Source organism: Pelophylax lessonae (genome assembly GCF_965119305.1).
Source record: "Pelophylax lessonae genome assembly, chromosome: 2".
Taxonomy (NCBI): domain Eukaryota; kingdom Metazoa; phylum Chordata; class Amphibia; order Anura; family Ranidae; genus Pelophylax; species Pelophylax lessonae.
Window position 1 is genome coordinate 671,433,474 of NC_138769.1, and position 16,941 is coordinate 671,450,414.

At 43.8% G+C, this 16,941-nt stretch overlaps 1 protein-coding gene across 4 annotated transcripts in view; it reads right to left on the reverse strand.

The window, feature by feature from the left end:
- Window positions 1-1,395: 1,395 nt before the first annotated feature.
- The window catches only part of YAP1 (Yes1 associated transcriptional regulator), a 139,358-nt gene continuing 123,812 nt past the window's right edge, over window positions 1,396-16,941 (reverse strand). For 2 of the 4 annotated variants that reach the window (XM_082245985.1, XM_082245983.1), the window contains 4 exons: window positions 8,969-9,141; window positions 6,672-6,802; window positions 5,058-5,170; window positions 1,396-3,014 (listed from right to left, as the gene is read on the reverse strand). In XM_082245985.1, coding sequence (XP_082102111.1) covers window positions 2,776-3,014; window positions 5,058-5,170; window positions 6,672-6,802; window positions 8,969-9,141 — 656 coding nt within the window. In that variant the 3' untranslated portion in view covers window positions 1,396-2,775. Of the gene's footprint in view, window positions 3,015-5,057; window positions 5,171-6,671; window positions 6,803-8,956; window positions 9,142-16,941 lie in introns of all 4 variants that reach the window. The other 2 variants (XM_082245984.1, XM_082245982.1) reach the window with 1 other exon arrangement.

The window sequence follows — 16,941 nt, forward strand, 5'->3', positions numbered from 1 at the left end:
CATGTGCTCAGAAATACTTCCAGAAAACATTGTCGGTGAACACAATCCACCGTGCCATTCGCCGTTGCCGGCTAAAACTCTATAAAAAAGAAGCCATATCTAAACATGATCCAAAAGTGCAGGCATTTTTTCTGGGCCAAGGCTCATTTAAAATGGACTGTGGCAAAGTAGAAAACTGTTCTGTGGTCAAACAAATCAAAATTTGAAGTTATTTTTGGAAAACTGGGACACCATGTCATCCGGACTAAAGAGGACAAAGACAACCCAAGTCGTTATCAGCGCTCAGTTCAGAAGCCTGCATCTCTGATGGTATGGGGTTGCATGAGTGAGTGTGGCATGGGCAGCTTACACATCTGGAAAGGCACCATCAATGCTGAAAGGTATATCCAAGTTCTAGAACAATATATGCTCCCATCCAGACATTGTCTCTTTCAGGGAAGGCATTTTCCAACATGACAATGCCAGACCACATACTGCATCAATTACAACATCATGGCTGCGTTGAAGAAGGACCCGGGTACTGAAATGGCCAGCCTGCAGTCCAGATCTTTCACCCATAGAAAATAGAAAACATTTGGCGCATCATAAAGAGGAAGATGCGACAAAGTAGACCTAAGACAGTTAAGCAACTAGGAGCCTGTATTAGACAAGAATGGGACAACACTCCTATTCCTAAACTTCAGCAACTTGTCTCCTCAGTCTCCAGACGTTTGCAGACTGTTATAAAAAGAAGAGGGGACGCCACAGTGGTAAACATGGCTGTGTCCCAACTTTTTTGAGATGTGTTGATGCCATGAAATTTAAAATCAACTTATTTTTCCCTTAAAATTATACATTTTCTCAGTTTAAACATTTGATTTGTCATCTATGTTGTATTCTGAATAAAATATTTAAATGTGAAACTTCCACATCATTTCATTCTGTTTTTATTCACAATTTGTACAGTGTCCCAACTTTTTTGTAATCGGGTTTGTACTTTTGTTGACATTTATATTGTGTATACATCTCTCCCACAACAGGAGGGGACCCAAGCAGCAAATGGATATGCTTTCAAATCTAACAAAACCCTACTTTCTTTTGATATACCACCTCTGTGCTGAGGCTTTGGGTACATTATATTTTGTTTAATGGCAGCAGCCAGGTAGCTGTTAATTCCCCACGAGGTGCAAATCTCATTATGTCGATTTTGTGGACTTGGTATGTGACCCTTAAATGTTGATTAGAGCAGTGTCGATATTCTGTGCCACATCTCTCTGTACACTGTTGATGCTCCCATGCTCAATGCCATGTAATGTTGAAAATTGTTAAAGAAAAAGCCTACTTTTCCTTAAACCAACTTGTTCCATTTTAAATATCCCCAGTTTCAACTGAAATACAAAAGTCAAAGATGACACATACAATTAGCTATTGTTTAATTTTCTAATAAAAAAAACAATTACGTGTACAGTAAGACATGATTATTTAATATTAAATGTACAAAAATGGGTAAGGTGTCCATCCAATTGCAATAACACTCCTCAAGGTTTTTAAAAGATTTAAAAAAAAAAAAAAAAAAAACCATGCCATCAAAAATTATTGCTTCATCTGATAAAGCAATTCTATATATCATGATTCTCCGGGGCAAAGAACCATTCTCAGATTAAAATAAAAAAAAACCCAAGTCTGGCAATTGGCTGGTGATAACATTATACAAAATACAATAAGCCCTCGATACAAAACAGTATATACTATAGCTTTGAAATTAATGTAGAAGGCACATTTGAAAAAGAAAAAAAAAAAAAAAAACACATACAATACAGACTAGGAGGTAGGTGGAATGATTTGTTCGGTATGTCAAACTTAAAATTCTATTTTCCGCTATTACCACTTTTCTAAAAGATTTTGTTGTCCCCCTAAACCTCACAGACAGTATAAAAAAACATCAGACTTCCATGGAGCATTGATTGGCACTATCACACTTCCTCTATCCAGCCAGCATTTAAAAAACAAAAGATGCTAAGTAACAAACTACTTACATATTACACTCTATCATATTCCGAATACACCATCTTGCACTGACCCAATAAAAAGACTGCACATATTTTAAAACCATACTCCGAGAGCAACGGAGGATCACATTAAATACAAACTGTTAGCTCCATCTCACATCTGCCACATTTTCTTTCATTGTTCTTAAAAATGGAAAAAAAAAAAAAAAAAAAAATTGGAATAAAATTCAAGCTAGAACCAGTTAAGCCATACAGCTAAAGCATCCATCAGTTTGTCCACTTAAAAACAAATTCCATCTTTTATAAGTCAAAATACAAAAATACTATCATGTGGTAAACAGGAATAATTGTGTTCTTGGGGAAGATATAAAACAGGAGCTGAAAGGGGTAAACAAAGTATACTGCATGATATTTACATTTGACTTAGAGGAAACTGGAATATCTACTGGTATAAAAGGCATGTGGCCCAACACTTCCAAATCTCTTTACATAAAAATACTTGAAGAGGCAGCTATGACATTAAAAATATTGTTGATACCTTACGCTCTCAATGGTGAAAAAATGTGTCAGCAATAACAAAGCAGCAATGAGTGAGAAAAAAAAAATACTAAAATGAGACAAAAAAAAAAAAAAATAAGTCAAAAGTCTTAAAAGATTTTGTTCATTTGGAACATAAAAGTCTGCCAAGTAGCCTTGTTCAGTTTGAAGATTGTAGGCACCCTTGATTAGCAAAATCCTTCAGGAACTAGAAGCTTCATTGACCATGCCAAGAAACTTCTGGAAGCTTCTATAACCATGTAAGGAAACTTTCTTTATCCAGTTTGGTGCCAGCCAGAACAGACTCCATGTCATTTAGGATGTCAGAACTCAAAGCTTCTTGCAGGCTTGGCATAAGTTCCTCGCCTTCCACATTCATTGCCTCCCCCTCTAAAGTACCAAGGTCCACATTTGTTCCTGGAAGTGCTTCCAAATAGTCAGGGAATCTGTTCGGTTGGGAGGGCATACTACTTTGGTTGATTGCATCACCTGTGGATGTAAACATATGCAGGTCAGCTGGGAACAGACCGTAAAAAGAAGACGGGGGGGGGGGGGGGGGGGGGGGGGCTATTTAAAACAAAAAACTGAAAAAACTGTAGCCTATTTTACCACTTTAGCGCCAGGCCTTTTCTGACACTTTGTTTACGTGCAACAATCAGTATTTTTTGCTATAAAATTGAGAATTCCCAAACATTTTTAAAGCAAAGTCCCTAGAGAAGTAATTGGAGGGTCTGCAATCTTTTTATGTCACACAGTATTTGCACAGCGGTTTTTCATTAATGCAAATTTTTTTTTTAATACACTTTTTAAATTTTAAATGCAAAAAACAAAATGCATAACGCTTTTTTTTGTAAAATATAAAAGATGATGTTAAGCCGATACCAAACATGTCACGCTTCAATATTGCGCTTGCTCGCGCAAAGGCCACAAACTATGTAAATGTAACTACCCAAAGGGGAAGCTTTACAGGATTACCACTTTAGATTTACAGAGGAGGTCTAGCGTGAGAGTTAGTACCCATGATCTGATGGCCTCACGTGTGGGACAATCGCTGCGTGCGTGACCGATGTGCACGCTTGCATTGGTACGGGGGTACTTTAATTCTTTTTGTACACTGTTACTTTAAATTTCTTTTTTGATCATTTTTAATTATTGTCACAAGGAATGTAAGCATTCTTGTGACAGCAATAGGCATGTGACAGGTACTCTTATTAGAGAAATCTGGGATCCAAGGCCTCTTTCACACCGGGTGGATCCATTTGGACCGACTCAGCTTGCTCAGTGGGGATCACTCTATTGATAGAGGTCAATGGGTGGCTCCGATAAGGTCCGCCTTAAAAAACGAACAGGCAGACCCGATCATGTGGGCCTCAGACCCCAAATCCCCCCTCTGCCCTTAAATGCATTCAAAACACTAAGATCTGTGTTTTGGAATGCTTTTTTTTTTTTTAAATGGCGCTGTCCATTTTTTAATGTTCAAATAAGCAATCCAACAGTTAGTTGGTAGCTAGGATTGCTTTTACAAGAGAGCCGACCGCTCGCGGCTCAAAAAAACAAAAACAGAACTGGGTTATCCCACTATAACCACCTAAAGTCCATTGATGTACTGGAAGTGGATACAGTGTCCTCAGTACAGAACATGCAGTGCTCTATAAAGAATGCATACTTTTTAAACTTCTAATTCCATTGCCCTCCCTTCTATCAAGTGCTGGAAGCTCAGGACGGAATTTAAATGAATAAGCACTGTGCTTTGTTTCCTACCCATGCATGTACAGTCAAGCTATGTGCGCAAAACTGAGATCTTGCAAATGCTTTTTTTTTTTTTTGGGCTAAATGGAGACAAATGCCCACAGACATGCTCCAAAATCTTGTGGAAAGCCTTCCGAAAAAGGTGGAGGCTGTTCTAGGCACATGGCTAAATTCCATAGTAATACCCTGTCATATGGGTGTGATGGTTCGGTGTCCACAAACATTTACCCATATGGACACACAAATTAAAGTATAACTAAAGGCAAACCTTTGTTTAGCTTTGGACAGCGTGGATTAAAAACACCCATTACGTTTTTATTGATGTTTGTGCCCCATTAGGGAGATTCACCCTCTCTATTTATCCTGTTTAGTATCATCATCCATACTTAAGGTGAAAGAAAATCCCACATTTTGGGTTGTCTCCAGAAAAGAGAAAAAATCTTGCAATGGGGGCACTTGTTCTGATGACCTGGGGGCTGCAAAGAAGTCCTAATTTGTAGGGATTTTCTTTCACTTTCTGTTTGGCTAAAAAATCTTCCCGACAGGACAAAGATGGCAAAAAATCTGACAGGGGTTATAACCCTACATTACGTTATCCAAAATTAAAAAAAATAAAAAAGTTTTGCCTGTAGTTCTACTTAGTTAGGCACGCATTAACAGCAGCAATTCTTAGGTGTAACAAATTTTTCCAAACTGTAGAAAACAAAATCATGCATTTTTATCATGTATTTAGGCACCACCAATAGTTTTTACATGCAATCTAAAGCAAAGAAATCCACCCACCTGTGTCCATTTCATCAACACTGTTAAGGAAGTCGTCAGGGGTCCTAGGTACACTATAACTACTCATACTTAATCCGCTATCTGTGCTTTCATCTCTGGAGTGATATGTGCCACTGCAAACACAAGGCAGAATGTGTCAGCCAAGATAGAAAAAGGAAAGGATATAGAAGTATTGTCTTTTTCAACTGTCACATGCAGAGAGACACCGGGGAAAAAGGTCTCAAGCATCAGGTTGTATGACCCACTTTTTAAACATTATGAACCCCTTTCATGTACATATAAGCATGCAGTGTCTTTTTCATTGTCATACACACTGCTCCACACCACCAGGCAAAGCTGGTGTAGACAGTCTACCCCCTCCTTACCACACTCTAAGGCCTCATGTACAATGCTGCTCCTAAACCGAGGGTTTTGGTGTTTGACGAAGCTCCTTAATGCACCTCAATAAAAGCCTGTGTCCATGCACAAATAGGCTTTTAGAAGAGATTAGGAGCAACAGAGTTTAGAGGCAGGAGCTTTCAGGCATAAAAAAGCTAAACGCTCCTAGGCGCATTTAGTGCTTGGGCATTCACTAATTTCAATGGCCCGACAAAATGAACATTCTAGCCAATAAAACAAACAACCAAAATGTACCTGAAAAATGCAGCCTAGGTGCACTTTTAACCACTTGCTGACCACCCCATAGCAGATTTACTGCTACAGGCCGTGCTGCTCAGAATCACATATATATACATGATTCTGCAATTTCGGGTAGGGAGCGTGCCGCTTCTGCTGTGATTTGTCATAGCAGAAGCCGATCAGTGGGTGCCAGTGAATGGATGTCTGCCTGCACCCGCCAATTGTCAGGAAAACACACAATGGAACTCTGCCTATTTAAACAAGGCAGAGCTTCATTCTGACAGGGGAGAAGTGATGGATTTTCTTTCCCTGTAAAGCAGGGGAAAAATGCAGGGAAAGAAAATCCATCACTTCTCTTAGAAAAAGCACCACACACAGTACACACCTGTGATTAGGCACACCGTTAACCCTTTGATCACCCTAGATATTTAACCCCTTCCCAGCCAGTATCATTAGTACAGTGACAGTGCATATTTTTAGCACTAATCACCATATTTGTGTCACCGGTTTACAAAGTGTCGGCGTCTGGATTGTCCTCCACAAAATATTGCAGTCCCGCTCCAAGTCACTGATCGCCGCCATTACTAGTATAAAAAAAATTAAATAAACTCCAGTATATACACACACACACACAATAGTTTGTGGTGGATATAACTTTCGCAAACCAATCAATATGTTTATTGGGAGTTTTTTTTTCTACCAAAAACATGTAGCAGAATACACATTGGCCTAAATTTATGAAGAAATTTAATTAAAAAGAAAAACATTTTATTGGACATGTTTTTATAGCATAAAGTACATATTCCCCTCCATGAAGGTTAAAATCGATTTTCTCTTGTCAGGAGAAACAGTGTTTGCAATAAACCAGTGTGCAGGAGGCCCAACATGTCCACTTAACTGACGAATCTGTGACTAGCACAAAGCCCACTTCCAGCAGTTTCCAACATCTACATGCAAATCCCATCTCACTACTGAACAAGTGGGCTCATCACAAACCTGTTGAGGAAAGGATCGGAACTGTTCATGGTCATGGTGCGGAGCTCTTGAGTTATTCCTGATGAACACACTGGGTTCTGAGTACCACCATCTTGCTCCATGGTTGGGATCTGACTACGAAGAGCTAGTTCCTGTAAAGACAAATTAACCTGTGTACTATTAAATTCAACAAAGACAAGAAACATATAGTCAGTCAATTTGGAGAACTGAATAAAATGTATGTTCTGTTTAATATTCTTTTTTTCTTATTTCTTCCCAAACTATCAACTAATACTACAGTTATTAAACAGTCTTAATACTGCCATTTATGGTGAAAGCCAATTCAGATAATCCTCTGGCTTGATGGGGTTTTCTTTTCTTATTTTGTCACTTAAACAGGGATGGACTAGATTTGAAAACTTACAGCCAATAGAAATCGTTAAGGCAGGCTTGGATTCCACCTTCAGCACCACCAATGCCATCAGCCAAGTAAAAATGGTGGGCTAAATGTTCAGTCACATCACTTTAGAAAAACAGGTAAGCACTAGTCAACCACTCAGATGCCCTTAAGATTTTAAAGTTAACCTGTTTTATCTGCTAAAAACTAACACAGCTAATGAAGAGCGAGCTCCATAAGGTGTCGGCATACACCCACTTGATGTGATGACTAGCCCCCCATGCTCATCTCAGTATCAATCCAATGAGAACTGGCGCATAGGCACTCCCCATCCTAAACAAACACTAATCCCCATTGACCAAGTCTTTGAAGTGGCTGAAGACTCACAAATGCAATGTCATATGCAGGCTGGACTTGCCAAGGCTTCAACTTTTAAAAGCAAACTTAAAGTGGAAATCCAGCCTAAATTGATTTTTTTTTTCTTATTTAAGGTTATTTTTGGACAGAGTGGGAGAAAGGATTACAGGCCCGGTCATGTTTTATTGCCATCTGTGTGCTAGCTGGAAACTTCCCCACTAATTTCATGTCCTGTTGGGAACACCTCCCCTCACTTCCTATCCCTCTGACAACAGGAGTTCCCTTTCCTGTTCTTTGTGCAGTCACACAACACTGGAGGTCATGACTGATGCATAAACGTGGCTCCCCCTGATTTTCTGGAAGTAGGGTGGGCAGAAAACAAGACATACCAAGTATCTAGTAAAATATACATTTCTCATTCTAGCAGTCCTCTCAGCTTCAGAAACAGACAAAACTGCTTTTTAAAAAAAAGTTGCGCTGTCATTTGACACTTTAAACCGGAGATCTTCATTTAGCAGCGTAACACTGATCTGACCACAAGTTCTGATTTCAGCAGCTCAGGAGCAAACCTCACACTCGTGTATTAATTGTTTCAGGTAACCAAGTAACAAAAAACTTTCACAATCATCAATGTTGGTTTAAGAAGATATCTGCAATCGAAACTGGATCATCAGCCAGAAACTTGTCAGACTGGAGGAGTTTATTCTGCTTTTGGTTGCATATATTCACACAAATTAGCAGCAGATGGGAAATTAAAATAAATAACAACCAAAAACAAACCTACAAGAACTAAATTCAGTGCTCCCTAAGGCTTCATGTACACTACAGCTCCTAAACGCAAGGAGCTTTTTTGCTTTTTTTTGTCAAAGCTTCTAAGCTCCTCTCCATAAAAGCCTGTGTGTCCATGCACACCAGAGTTTCGAAGTGGTTGCTGTTAGGTGGGCTTCAACCTCCCTCTTCTGAACGCAAAATAATTGCATTCACGATAGAAAATTTTGATCGCCAGCTCCAAAAAAGCGGCGAAATCACAGCACGATTTTGCTGTGTTCTGCGTTTTCCCACAGCCAGCGGTCAAAGCATGAAACCTAAAATATACTACTTGTTTTTCTCTCTTGTTGCAGTTTTTTACTGGGGTAAATGTTTGTTTCAATTTCACAGCCATTTCCTTGTCTATAATGCCTCGTTTCCACTGAGTGGTACGGTACCGAACGGTACACATTGCGTTTCCACTGCCAATAGTACCCTTTCATGATAGGCGTGGTGTAGCAGGAAAGCTGTGATAGACGATTCTCTGTCAACCAAAGTTCTGCAGAGTGTAGCTCCACCCTGTTGGTACAGTACTAATGTGCTTGGTACCCCAACGAAAGGGTACCAAAAAGTGGTACGGTTCGGAATTAGGGTACCAATTATAATGGAAACGGCATAAATAGCGTAACGTACAGAACCGTACCAGAAAGCTCAGTGTAAACTAGCCATAAGAGGACAGAAAACCCCACACAATGACACACAGACAGGACAAACATGTAAAGAATAACAAAAGGCAGTTTCTAACCTGTGGCCTCACCTGCCGGAGCAGTTCTTGGTGCTTGAGTCGGAGGCGTTCCTTCTCCATCTGAAGCTGCTGGAGCCTCATCTGATTGCCCCCCCCTCCCATGACACCACTCTGGGGGCTCTGCGGGGCCAGCGGAGGAGGAGATTTCACTGGTGCACTCTGACTCAACCTCTGCTGGTTCATAGCTGTAAAGAAAATAAACTTTTAGGGATACATACAGTCTTTGCAATGCTGATAATGTAACAAAATTTAAAAAAAACGAGTAGCGATCCATCTGAATACTTTATGCAATATACAATATCTCCCGAAAAATCTGCTACTGAAAGAAGTACTATCCATCATAAATTGCTTCCTGCTCAGCCAATAGTCAACCGATGTCTGAGTGGGAGCTTTCCCATCCTGGGTGGAGGTCACATGATGTCCTCCCAGTCACAGGTCGTGTTGCAGCACCATCTGTCACCCGCTGTGTCCACCAGACACAGAGGGTGACCGATCATTAGTACTGGGGCATGCCCGGTACTATGTGATCGCTGTGACCAATCAGTGATCACATGACAGTACACAGTGAATGGCTATGAATGAAAGCCATTCAATGCGTACAACTATTTTGATCATCTCTGATTGATCACATGGTACAGACAGGACCAATCACAGTGCATCTGTACCATGTGATAGCGGGCCACTAACTGATTTTACAATATTACACAATGAATGGATGCAAGTCATAAAAATGATTGCTTATTACAGTGATCATCAGGGTTATAAGCAATCTGTGCTGAAAGGAAAAAAAAAAAATCCTGATCACCTCATCAGAGCAGTACAGTCACTATGGTCAACACTGTACTGTTCTGGTCACAGTATGTTTTAAAAAAAAAAAAAAAAGTAAAATAATGAAAGTCTATTTCACTGCAACTACTCATCCATTAGAGGAATCACCTCATAGGCCACCCCCTCATTTATAAAAGATCTGTCATATGAAACAATGCTCCGTTTGTTTAGGTGGGTTAGCCCAGTTTCTCTCTTGTACTTTTATTTTCAGCAGGTCATCATGACATCAGAAACTTGAATAAATGCCAGGAGGTAAACAGCCACTCAACTTGGCAAACTCCATCTCCGCAAACAGCCCACTTCAAGGAGGCTTTTTCTGAAGCCGTTGTCTCTTGAGAAGGTCTATTTTCCATTGTGGCAGAACAATGGAAGAGAAGAGAGTTGGTAGACATGGAGGCAGCGAAGACTGAAGGTTCTGCAAGTGTCTAACACATGTGCAAAGAGATGTGTGCCAACTAAACGTTAAGCAGAACAGCATGTAGAAGCCTCTGATGGAATCAAGTCTGCCCCATCTTGCTACAGGACGCCTCAGCTGCAACAAGAGATGAACCCAAAACGTGTGCAGGCACTGATGCAGTCCTGGTAAGCCCACATGTGTCATAGCAGCTAATAAAATATCTGCTAATGCTGTCAGATCAGAAGCTTTTATACCAGTGGTGCCCAACATGCAACCAGCTGACCTAGCCACCTATTGTGCTCCATCACAAAGTCTGTACTGTGAGGCAGAGTGGGAGGGTGCATAAATAGCACTGCAACTCACAAATATTAGGCACTGACCACCACTGTTTGTGTGGGCCATTGTGACCACCGACACCAATGCTGGGGTTACCATTACTGCCACCAATGCTGGAGGCGATTGTATCCAATAACCCAACGCTGAGGGAAATTGCATCCACTGACACCAACGCTGGGTTGTGGCCAGACAACAATGCTGGGGGGTATTATATCTGCCATCAACACAAATGCTGAGAGTTACTAATATTGCCACTGACATCAAAGATGGGAATTCTTCATCTCCCATTTCCTCTTTAGCGTACACGGATATGCTGTGCAAAAATTGCAACAGGATGAAATTTTCAGCCATCATGGTGTGTTACAGCCCATTAACCACTTAAGCCCCGGAGGATTTGGCTGCTAAACAACCAGGGGGTATTTTGTGATTCGGCACTGCGTGACTTTAACGGACAATTGCGCGGTCGTGCGACGCTGTACCTAAACGAATTTGACGTCCTTTTTTTCCCACAAACCGAGCTTTCTTTTGATGGCATTTGATCACCTGTGCGATTTTTTGATCACGCGCTATAAACAAAAAAATAGCGTCAATTTTGCAAAAATAGCAATATTTTTCACATATTTGTATATGAAATTCCCCCCAAAAAAATGTAAAAATCTAAATTTTTTAACATTTTCGGCCAATTTGTTTTATGCTACCTATGTTTGGTAAAAAAAAAAAATGTATTTTTATTGGTTTGCGCAAAAGCTATCGCGTTTACTAACAAAGGGAAAGATTTGTCATTTTTGTTGTTTTTTTTTAACGCGTAATGGCGGCGATCTGCGATTTTTTTTTGCGGTACTGCGACATTGCGGTGGACAGATCGGACCCTTGACTGAAATTTTTGACACTTAAGGTTACCAGTGACATTTCTACAGTAATCAGTGCTATACATATGCACTGTTACTGTAAAAATACACTGGCAGTGAAGGGGTTAACTTTTTTGAAAGGGAGGGGCTATGTGTGTCCCTAGGGGCGTGCTTTCTACTGTGATTGGCTGTGGCTTCAGATGTATGAAGAGTGATCAACTGTTCTACATAGTAGAACCGTATGATCATCCTTCATACACAGGGGAGAATGACAGGCAGCTTGTTTACACAAGCCGCCTGACTTTCTCCCTCTCCCCCGCCGATCGCAGAGTGAACGGCGGACATCGGGTCCGCCGGTCACGCGCGGGGGGGTCCATGACCACGCGGGAGCACGCCACCGGCGGCGGGCGCTCGCTCCCTAGACCCTCACAAGCTAGTGACGTAGCCCTACGTCACTTTGCCTGTGAGGGGCTGAACGCCGACGTAGATAGTCGCGCGGCGGTCGGCAAGTGGTTAAATGGGTTGCCTGACTTAAGGTAGCACTATAGGATAGAGTAAGGGAGGGTTATAACCCCCTGTCAAACTCAAATAGGAAGCGAGAGGTAATCCCTGCAGATGAATGGAATTCCTTGGGACCCCCCAGGTCACCAGAACTAGTGTCCCCATTGGAAGATTTCCCCTCTTACTTTTCTGGGGACAACCCAAAATTTGGGATTTTCTCTTTCACTGATGATGGTAAACAGGATAAAAAGAGGTTGAATCTCCATAATGGGGGCACAGGCAGCAAGCAAAAAAAAAAAACACTGACAGGTAAAGCAAGCCAGAGGGTCAATGCCAGAAGGAGATCAAGCAGGTCAGGAACAAGCCGGGTCACAATGGGGAATCCAAGAGAAGTACACAGGGAGGCAGATGACAATCCAGCAATGTAATGAATCCCACAGCAGTCTTCTAGGACAGCGAGTGGCCTCATCTATCATGCACGCGTGTCCGCCAATTTGCACTGTCGCGCATTTGCGTATGCCTGTTCGCCTCGTCTGCACCAGGGTGCACAGGTATGCGCCCATTTCTACTATTGGCAACATTGCCAGATCTCCTACGCCCTTTTCCCTGACACCTGAGCAGAATGCTTGCCGAGGACGCCTCCGCAGCCAGACAGGCTGGCGTCTGTGGTGACCACTGTCCAATACAAGGGGAGGAAGGATTTTCCAAGCCTAAAAGCCCCTGAGAGCAAAGCCACCCTATCAGGGACTTCTTCGTTCCCCGACTCAGTCAGATCTTATTGTCCAGAGACTGCAGAGTCTTGTCCCACTTGGTCAGAATCTCCCTTTGCAGGAACCTCGTATGAACTGTGCAAACGGAACCGCCTCAAAAGGTAGGTACCATCAGGCCCAGCACCCGCATGCAAGTCCGGGGGGATGACCATTTGTTGGACAGCAGGAAGCGAATAGCAGACTGCACTTTCTGGAGTTTATCCAGAGGAAGGAGCACTCTGGCTTTTGCCAAGTCCAGAGTCAGGCCCAAATATTCCAGCTTTGTAGACGGAATCAGGGCAGACTTCTGAAAATTCAGAATCCAGCCGAACTCCCGCAGAGTTCGTATTGTGATCTCCAGGTTCTCCACCAGAGCAGAGGGAGATTCCGCTCGCAGGAGATGGTCCAAGTAACCCAGTAACGCGATCTCCCTGTACCGCTTTGGCGTAGCAACGCTAGCACCGGAGCCAACACTTTTGTGAAGACCCAAGGAGCGGAGGCAAGACCAAAGGGTGATGCCACAAACTGATAATGCTCCTCTCCCACAGCAAAACAAAGAAAATGCTGGTGACTGGCACATATTGGAATGTGAAGATACGCATCCTTGATATCTATAGAGGCGAGGAAACCCCCCTGACGCAGGAATGTACTCCATTCTGAACTTCTGTATCCGCACAAAGCAGTTTAGTTCCTTGAGGTCCAGGATTTGACCCCCTTTGCCTTCCCTCCTGGGGACTGAACAGGTTTAAGTAAAAACCCTAAAAACATTCCAAAATCGGAACTGCCCCTTGAAGGAACAGGTCTTGTACCACCCCAAACAGACCCTGTAACCGAACTGAGGACAGGCACAGGCTGGAAGTAAAAAACCTTGCCGGAAGACAAGCATGAAACGAGATCTTGTAGCTGGACCGAATTACTTTGTGGACCGACTTGTCTTCTACCAGGGAAGTCCACGGGTCCGGAAACCAGCGAAGACGTGCCCCCCCACCCCCGATACAGGTAAGGGTGCACCATCATGCAGAAGAAGCCTTGTCGATGGGTCTGGAGAAGCTCACTCTTGGCTTGACAGATTAGGTTCATTTAGATCCGCCAGAGGAGGCCCTGACAGGCTTCGAGCCCTTGTCAGTCGACCCTAAGGGATGAAAAAAAACGTATGAGCTGAGAAGGAAGGTCCATGTCTACAGGAGGTTCCTTGCCCTTCTTAGCCTGCGGAAGAAAGGTATTCTTCCCTCCTTTGAGACCTTTAATGAGGTCATCCAGGATCGCTCCAAAAAGGCAACGTCCTTGAAAGGGAAGATCAGTCAAGGCCTTTTTAGAAGTTTGGTCCACAGACCAGTATTTGAGCCAAAGGACATATAGAAGGACCATCGCCAAAACAGAGGTGAGCCATCAGGGGAGCCGCATCCAAAAAGGCATTACAGATAAACTGCAGCCCCTGGACCAGCTGGTCCGCCAGCTCAGCAAAGGCAGGGGGGAGCGGTTCTCCCTCCGGGTCACAGCGTAGGAAATTAGTCCACTCGGTTAGATTTTGCGACACTAGGGCAATGGTAAATACCGGCCTCATTGCCGCACCAGCTAAGGTGTACATAGTGCGGGCAACAGCCTCTGACTTCCGGTCAGCCGGGTCCTTAAAGGCAATGGCTATGGACTCTTCAACTGGAATCATGGTTGCTTTGTTTAATCTGGAACTTGGAGGGTTCACCACCAGTGGCACAGACCACTTCTGAAGGGACTCCTCATAGGGGTAACACCTAGTAAAATGCTTAGGAACCCCACGGGGACGGTATGGTTGTCCCCACTCTTTAGCGACAATTCTGTCAAAATAGGCAGGGACAGGAAACACCTTTGCCGCTCTGGATTGCTTAAGAGTGCCAAAGGGTACCTGTGCCTCTGTCAAAGCTTCAGCTGCGCCCTCCATCTTCAGGGCCTCATGCATGGATACAAATCAGTGTATCCACCAGTGCCTTTTCGTGCACGGTCACAGACGTGGAGGAATCACTCATTATTGGAGGATTGCAGGCGCATGGTCGCAGACCCAAAAGGGTGACCTACATCCGTGGCAGCCGAATCAGGTTGGGTAGGGCCATTTTTTCTAGCCCATCGCCCGAAAGCCACCTCTACCCTGGACAAAAAGGGACTCAAGGACCGCCGTCAGTGAATGGATGGATGGGACCCAGAGGCCCCCGCAGCCTGAGAGCAGGGATCAGGTGGGGAGACGTGCCCCAAAGACTCCATGAGTCACCTGGGGGACCCCACAAAAAAGTAACACTGCTAAGGGACAAGCCCCACCGCACTGGCAGCACCACCCGGTTGCCAAGCACAAGGCACAGAGCGATCCTCAAAAGAGAGGGAGAGGACCCCCACCAGACTGATCACCCGCCAACACAGGCACCTGCAACCACCAGAAGAATCTGCACTACACGTGCAGCAATCAGGAAGCTAAATGATCCGGGAGTCAGCATGAGGGGATAAGGAGGGGCTCCCACCGCTGAAATTGCCGCCCTTAGGGCTCCACTGCCATGGCCACCACAAGATGGATGACAGACTACACAAAAATGGCCATCATGTTAAGGAATACATAGACTACAATAAAATGGCGGCACCATGAGGCATACAGGGACCCACAATTGGGGGAAAAGGCCTCAGGACAGCTCCTGGCAGGATGGGGAGCCCTGGTAGGAGCCCCCCACCAGGTACAACCTCCACCCAACCGATTGTCTGGTCACCAGCAGCTCACTCCCACGGGCCCCATTGCCAATTAGCGACCAGCCCCCACCCCAGGAAAGGGACTAGACCACCCAAAAAAATAAAAATACATCCCCAGCAGGGGGGGGGGGAAGAGCAGGATGAGGGACTTGGCAAGGAGGGGGGCGAGGGTGCCTGCGAGAAGGAGAGGATCCTGTGGGTCCGACTCTACCAAGGAGGGGCCCACGTACACCCCAAAACCCTCTTTGGGTAGAGCGAGGCCAGGTTATATGCGACCTCACGATACATTAACTCGCAGGGCAAGCCCCCGTCCAGTGGGGCTATGTCACGGCAGACCTAGCGCGGAGCTGGGCCTGTGCGTGCTCGCTGGCCAGACTGGGGTGACCACTGGATCTAGATTATCCAAGCCCGTCGCCCATTCTGGGAGTTGATAGTAGATCTCACAGGAAAAAATCCAGGGTGAAAATTTTTTTTGCGAGGACCAAAGATCCCAGCAAGGAACTAGGTCCTTATTCCGGATTAGGCAGAAAAAAAAAAAAAAGAACTGACTGTAGCAGGAAGAGTGAGTATACCCCCTGGGACTGCCCATGGGTGTAGCCAGAAGTTTTTTCTGCCCAGTGTCCTATTTCTGAAGGGGGGCAGCATAACCCAATGGTCAAGAATGACAGGAGCTGTCAATGAACGAAAGAGAAAAAAGTTTTGCCTTTAGTTATACTTTAATGCACAGCACCTCAACACAAGAAAAAACGCTGCTAATGTATGGCCCGCATGAAGTGTAAGGGGCCGCACTTGAGGCAAATTTCTAAGTTAATCACCACTGCTCTACAGCATTGTCTTTTCCCTACTTACATCACACACACCTGGATATGACATCAGGATCAACTACAAGACACATTACGCCTATTAGATAGCACACCCCATCTGAACTCGATGCAGACATCAAATTACTCTGCTCAGCATTCACCCAAATCACAGAAGAATCTATTTTGGAGCATGCTGTGCTTACTCCCATGCACTATAAATAAAGGCTGTCAAACATTACACAAACCAGAAATTGGTTCCTCTCTGCCGAATAGTAACAGTACGTGCAATATTTAGCAGTTTCCTAGAAGTATACATCCCTGGAATAAGTCACTCCATTATTTTCCCTCTACATCACTGCAACACTTTGTAGAAAACGCTGAGCCAGTCACGTCAGTACTTGCCCCCACAGGAGCTTGCGATCTACCATCAGATACAACCTCATGCTTATGGAATATTCTGTATCGGTCTCAAGATGCCCTGGCCTCAGGGCGGTTAGACTGCATCTAAAGTCTTTACGCGGCCTGAGGCTAAAGTTGGTGCCAAAATTACACGTTAAATAGTTTCTCCTATGGGATTACACAACAGAGTCTGTATTTAAAGGATTGCTCCTAACTAGATTGAAATCTCTTCTATTCTAATAACCGTACTAAAGCTACAGTCACTGAAGTCAATCTTCAAAATACAGTGCGGCCTTCCAAGAAAAGGAACACTTCTTGCTGTAGGCCTCACTGACCTCCACTAAATGTTTACATCTTGACCAATTACAAAGCTGCATTTTTGTGACACTAGAGCAGGGCTGAATGAATCCCAGGAGCC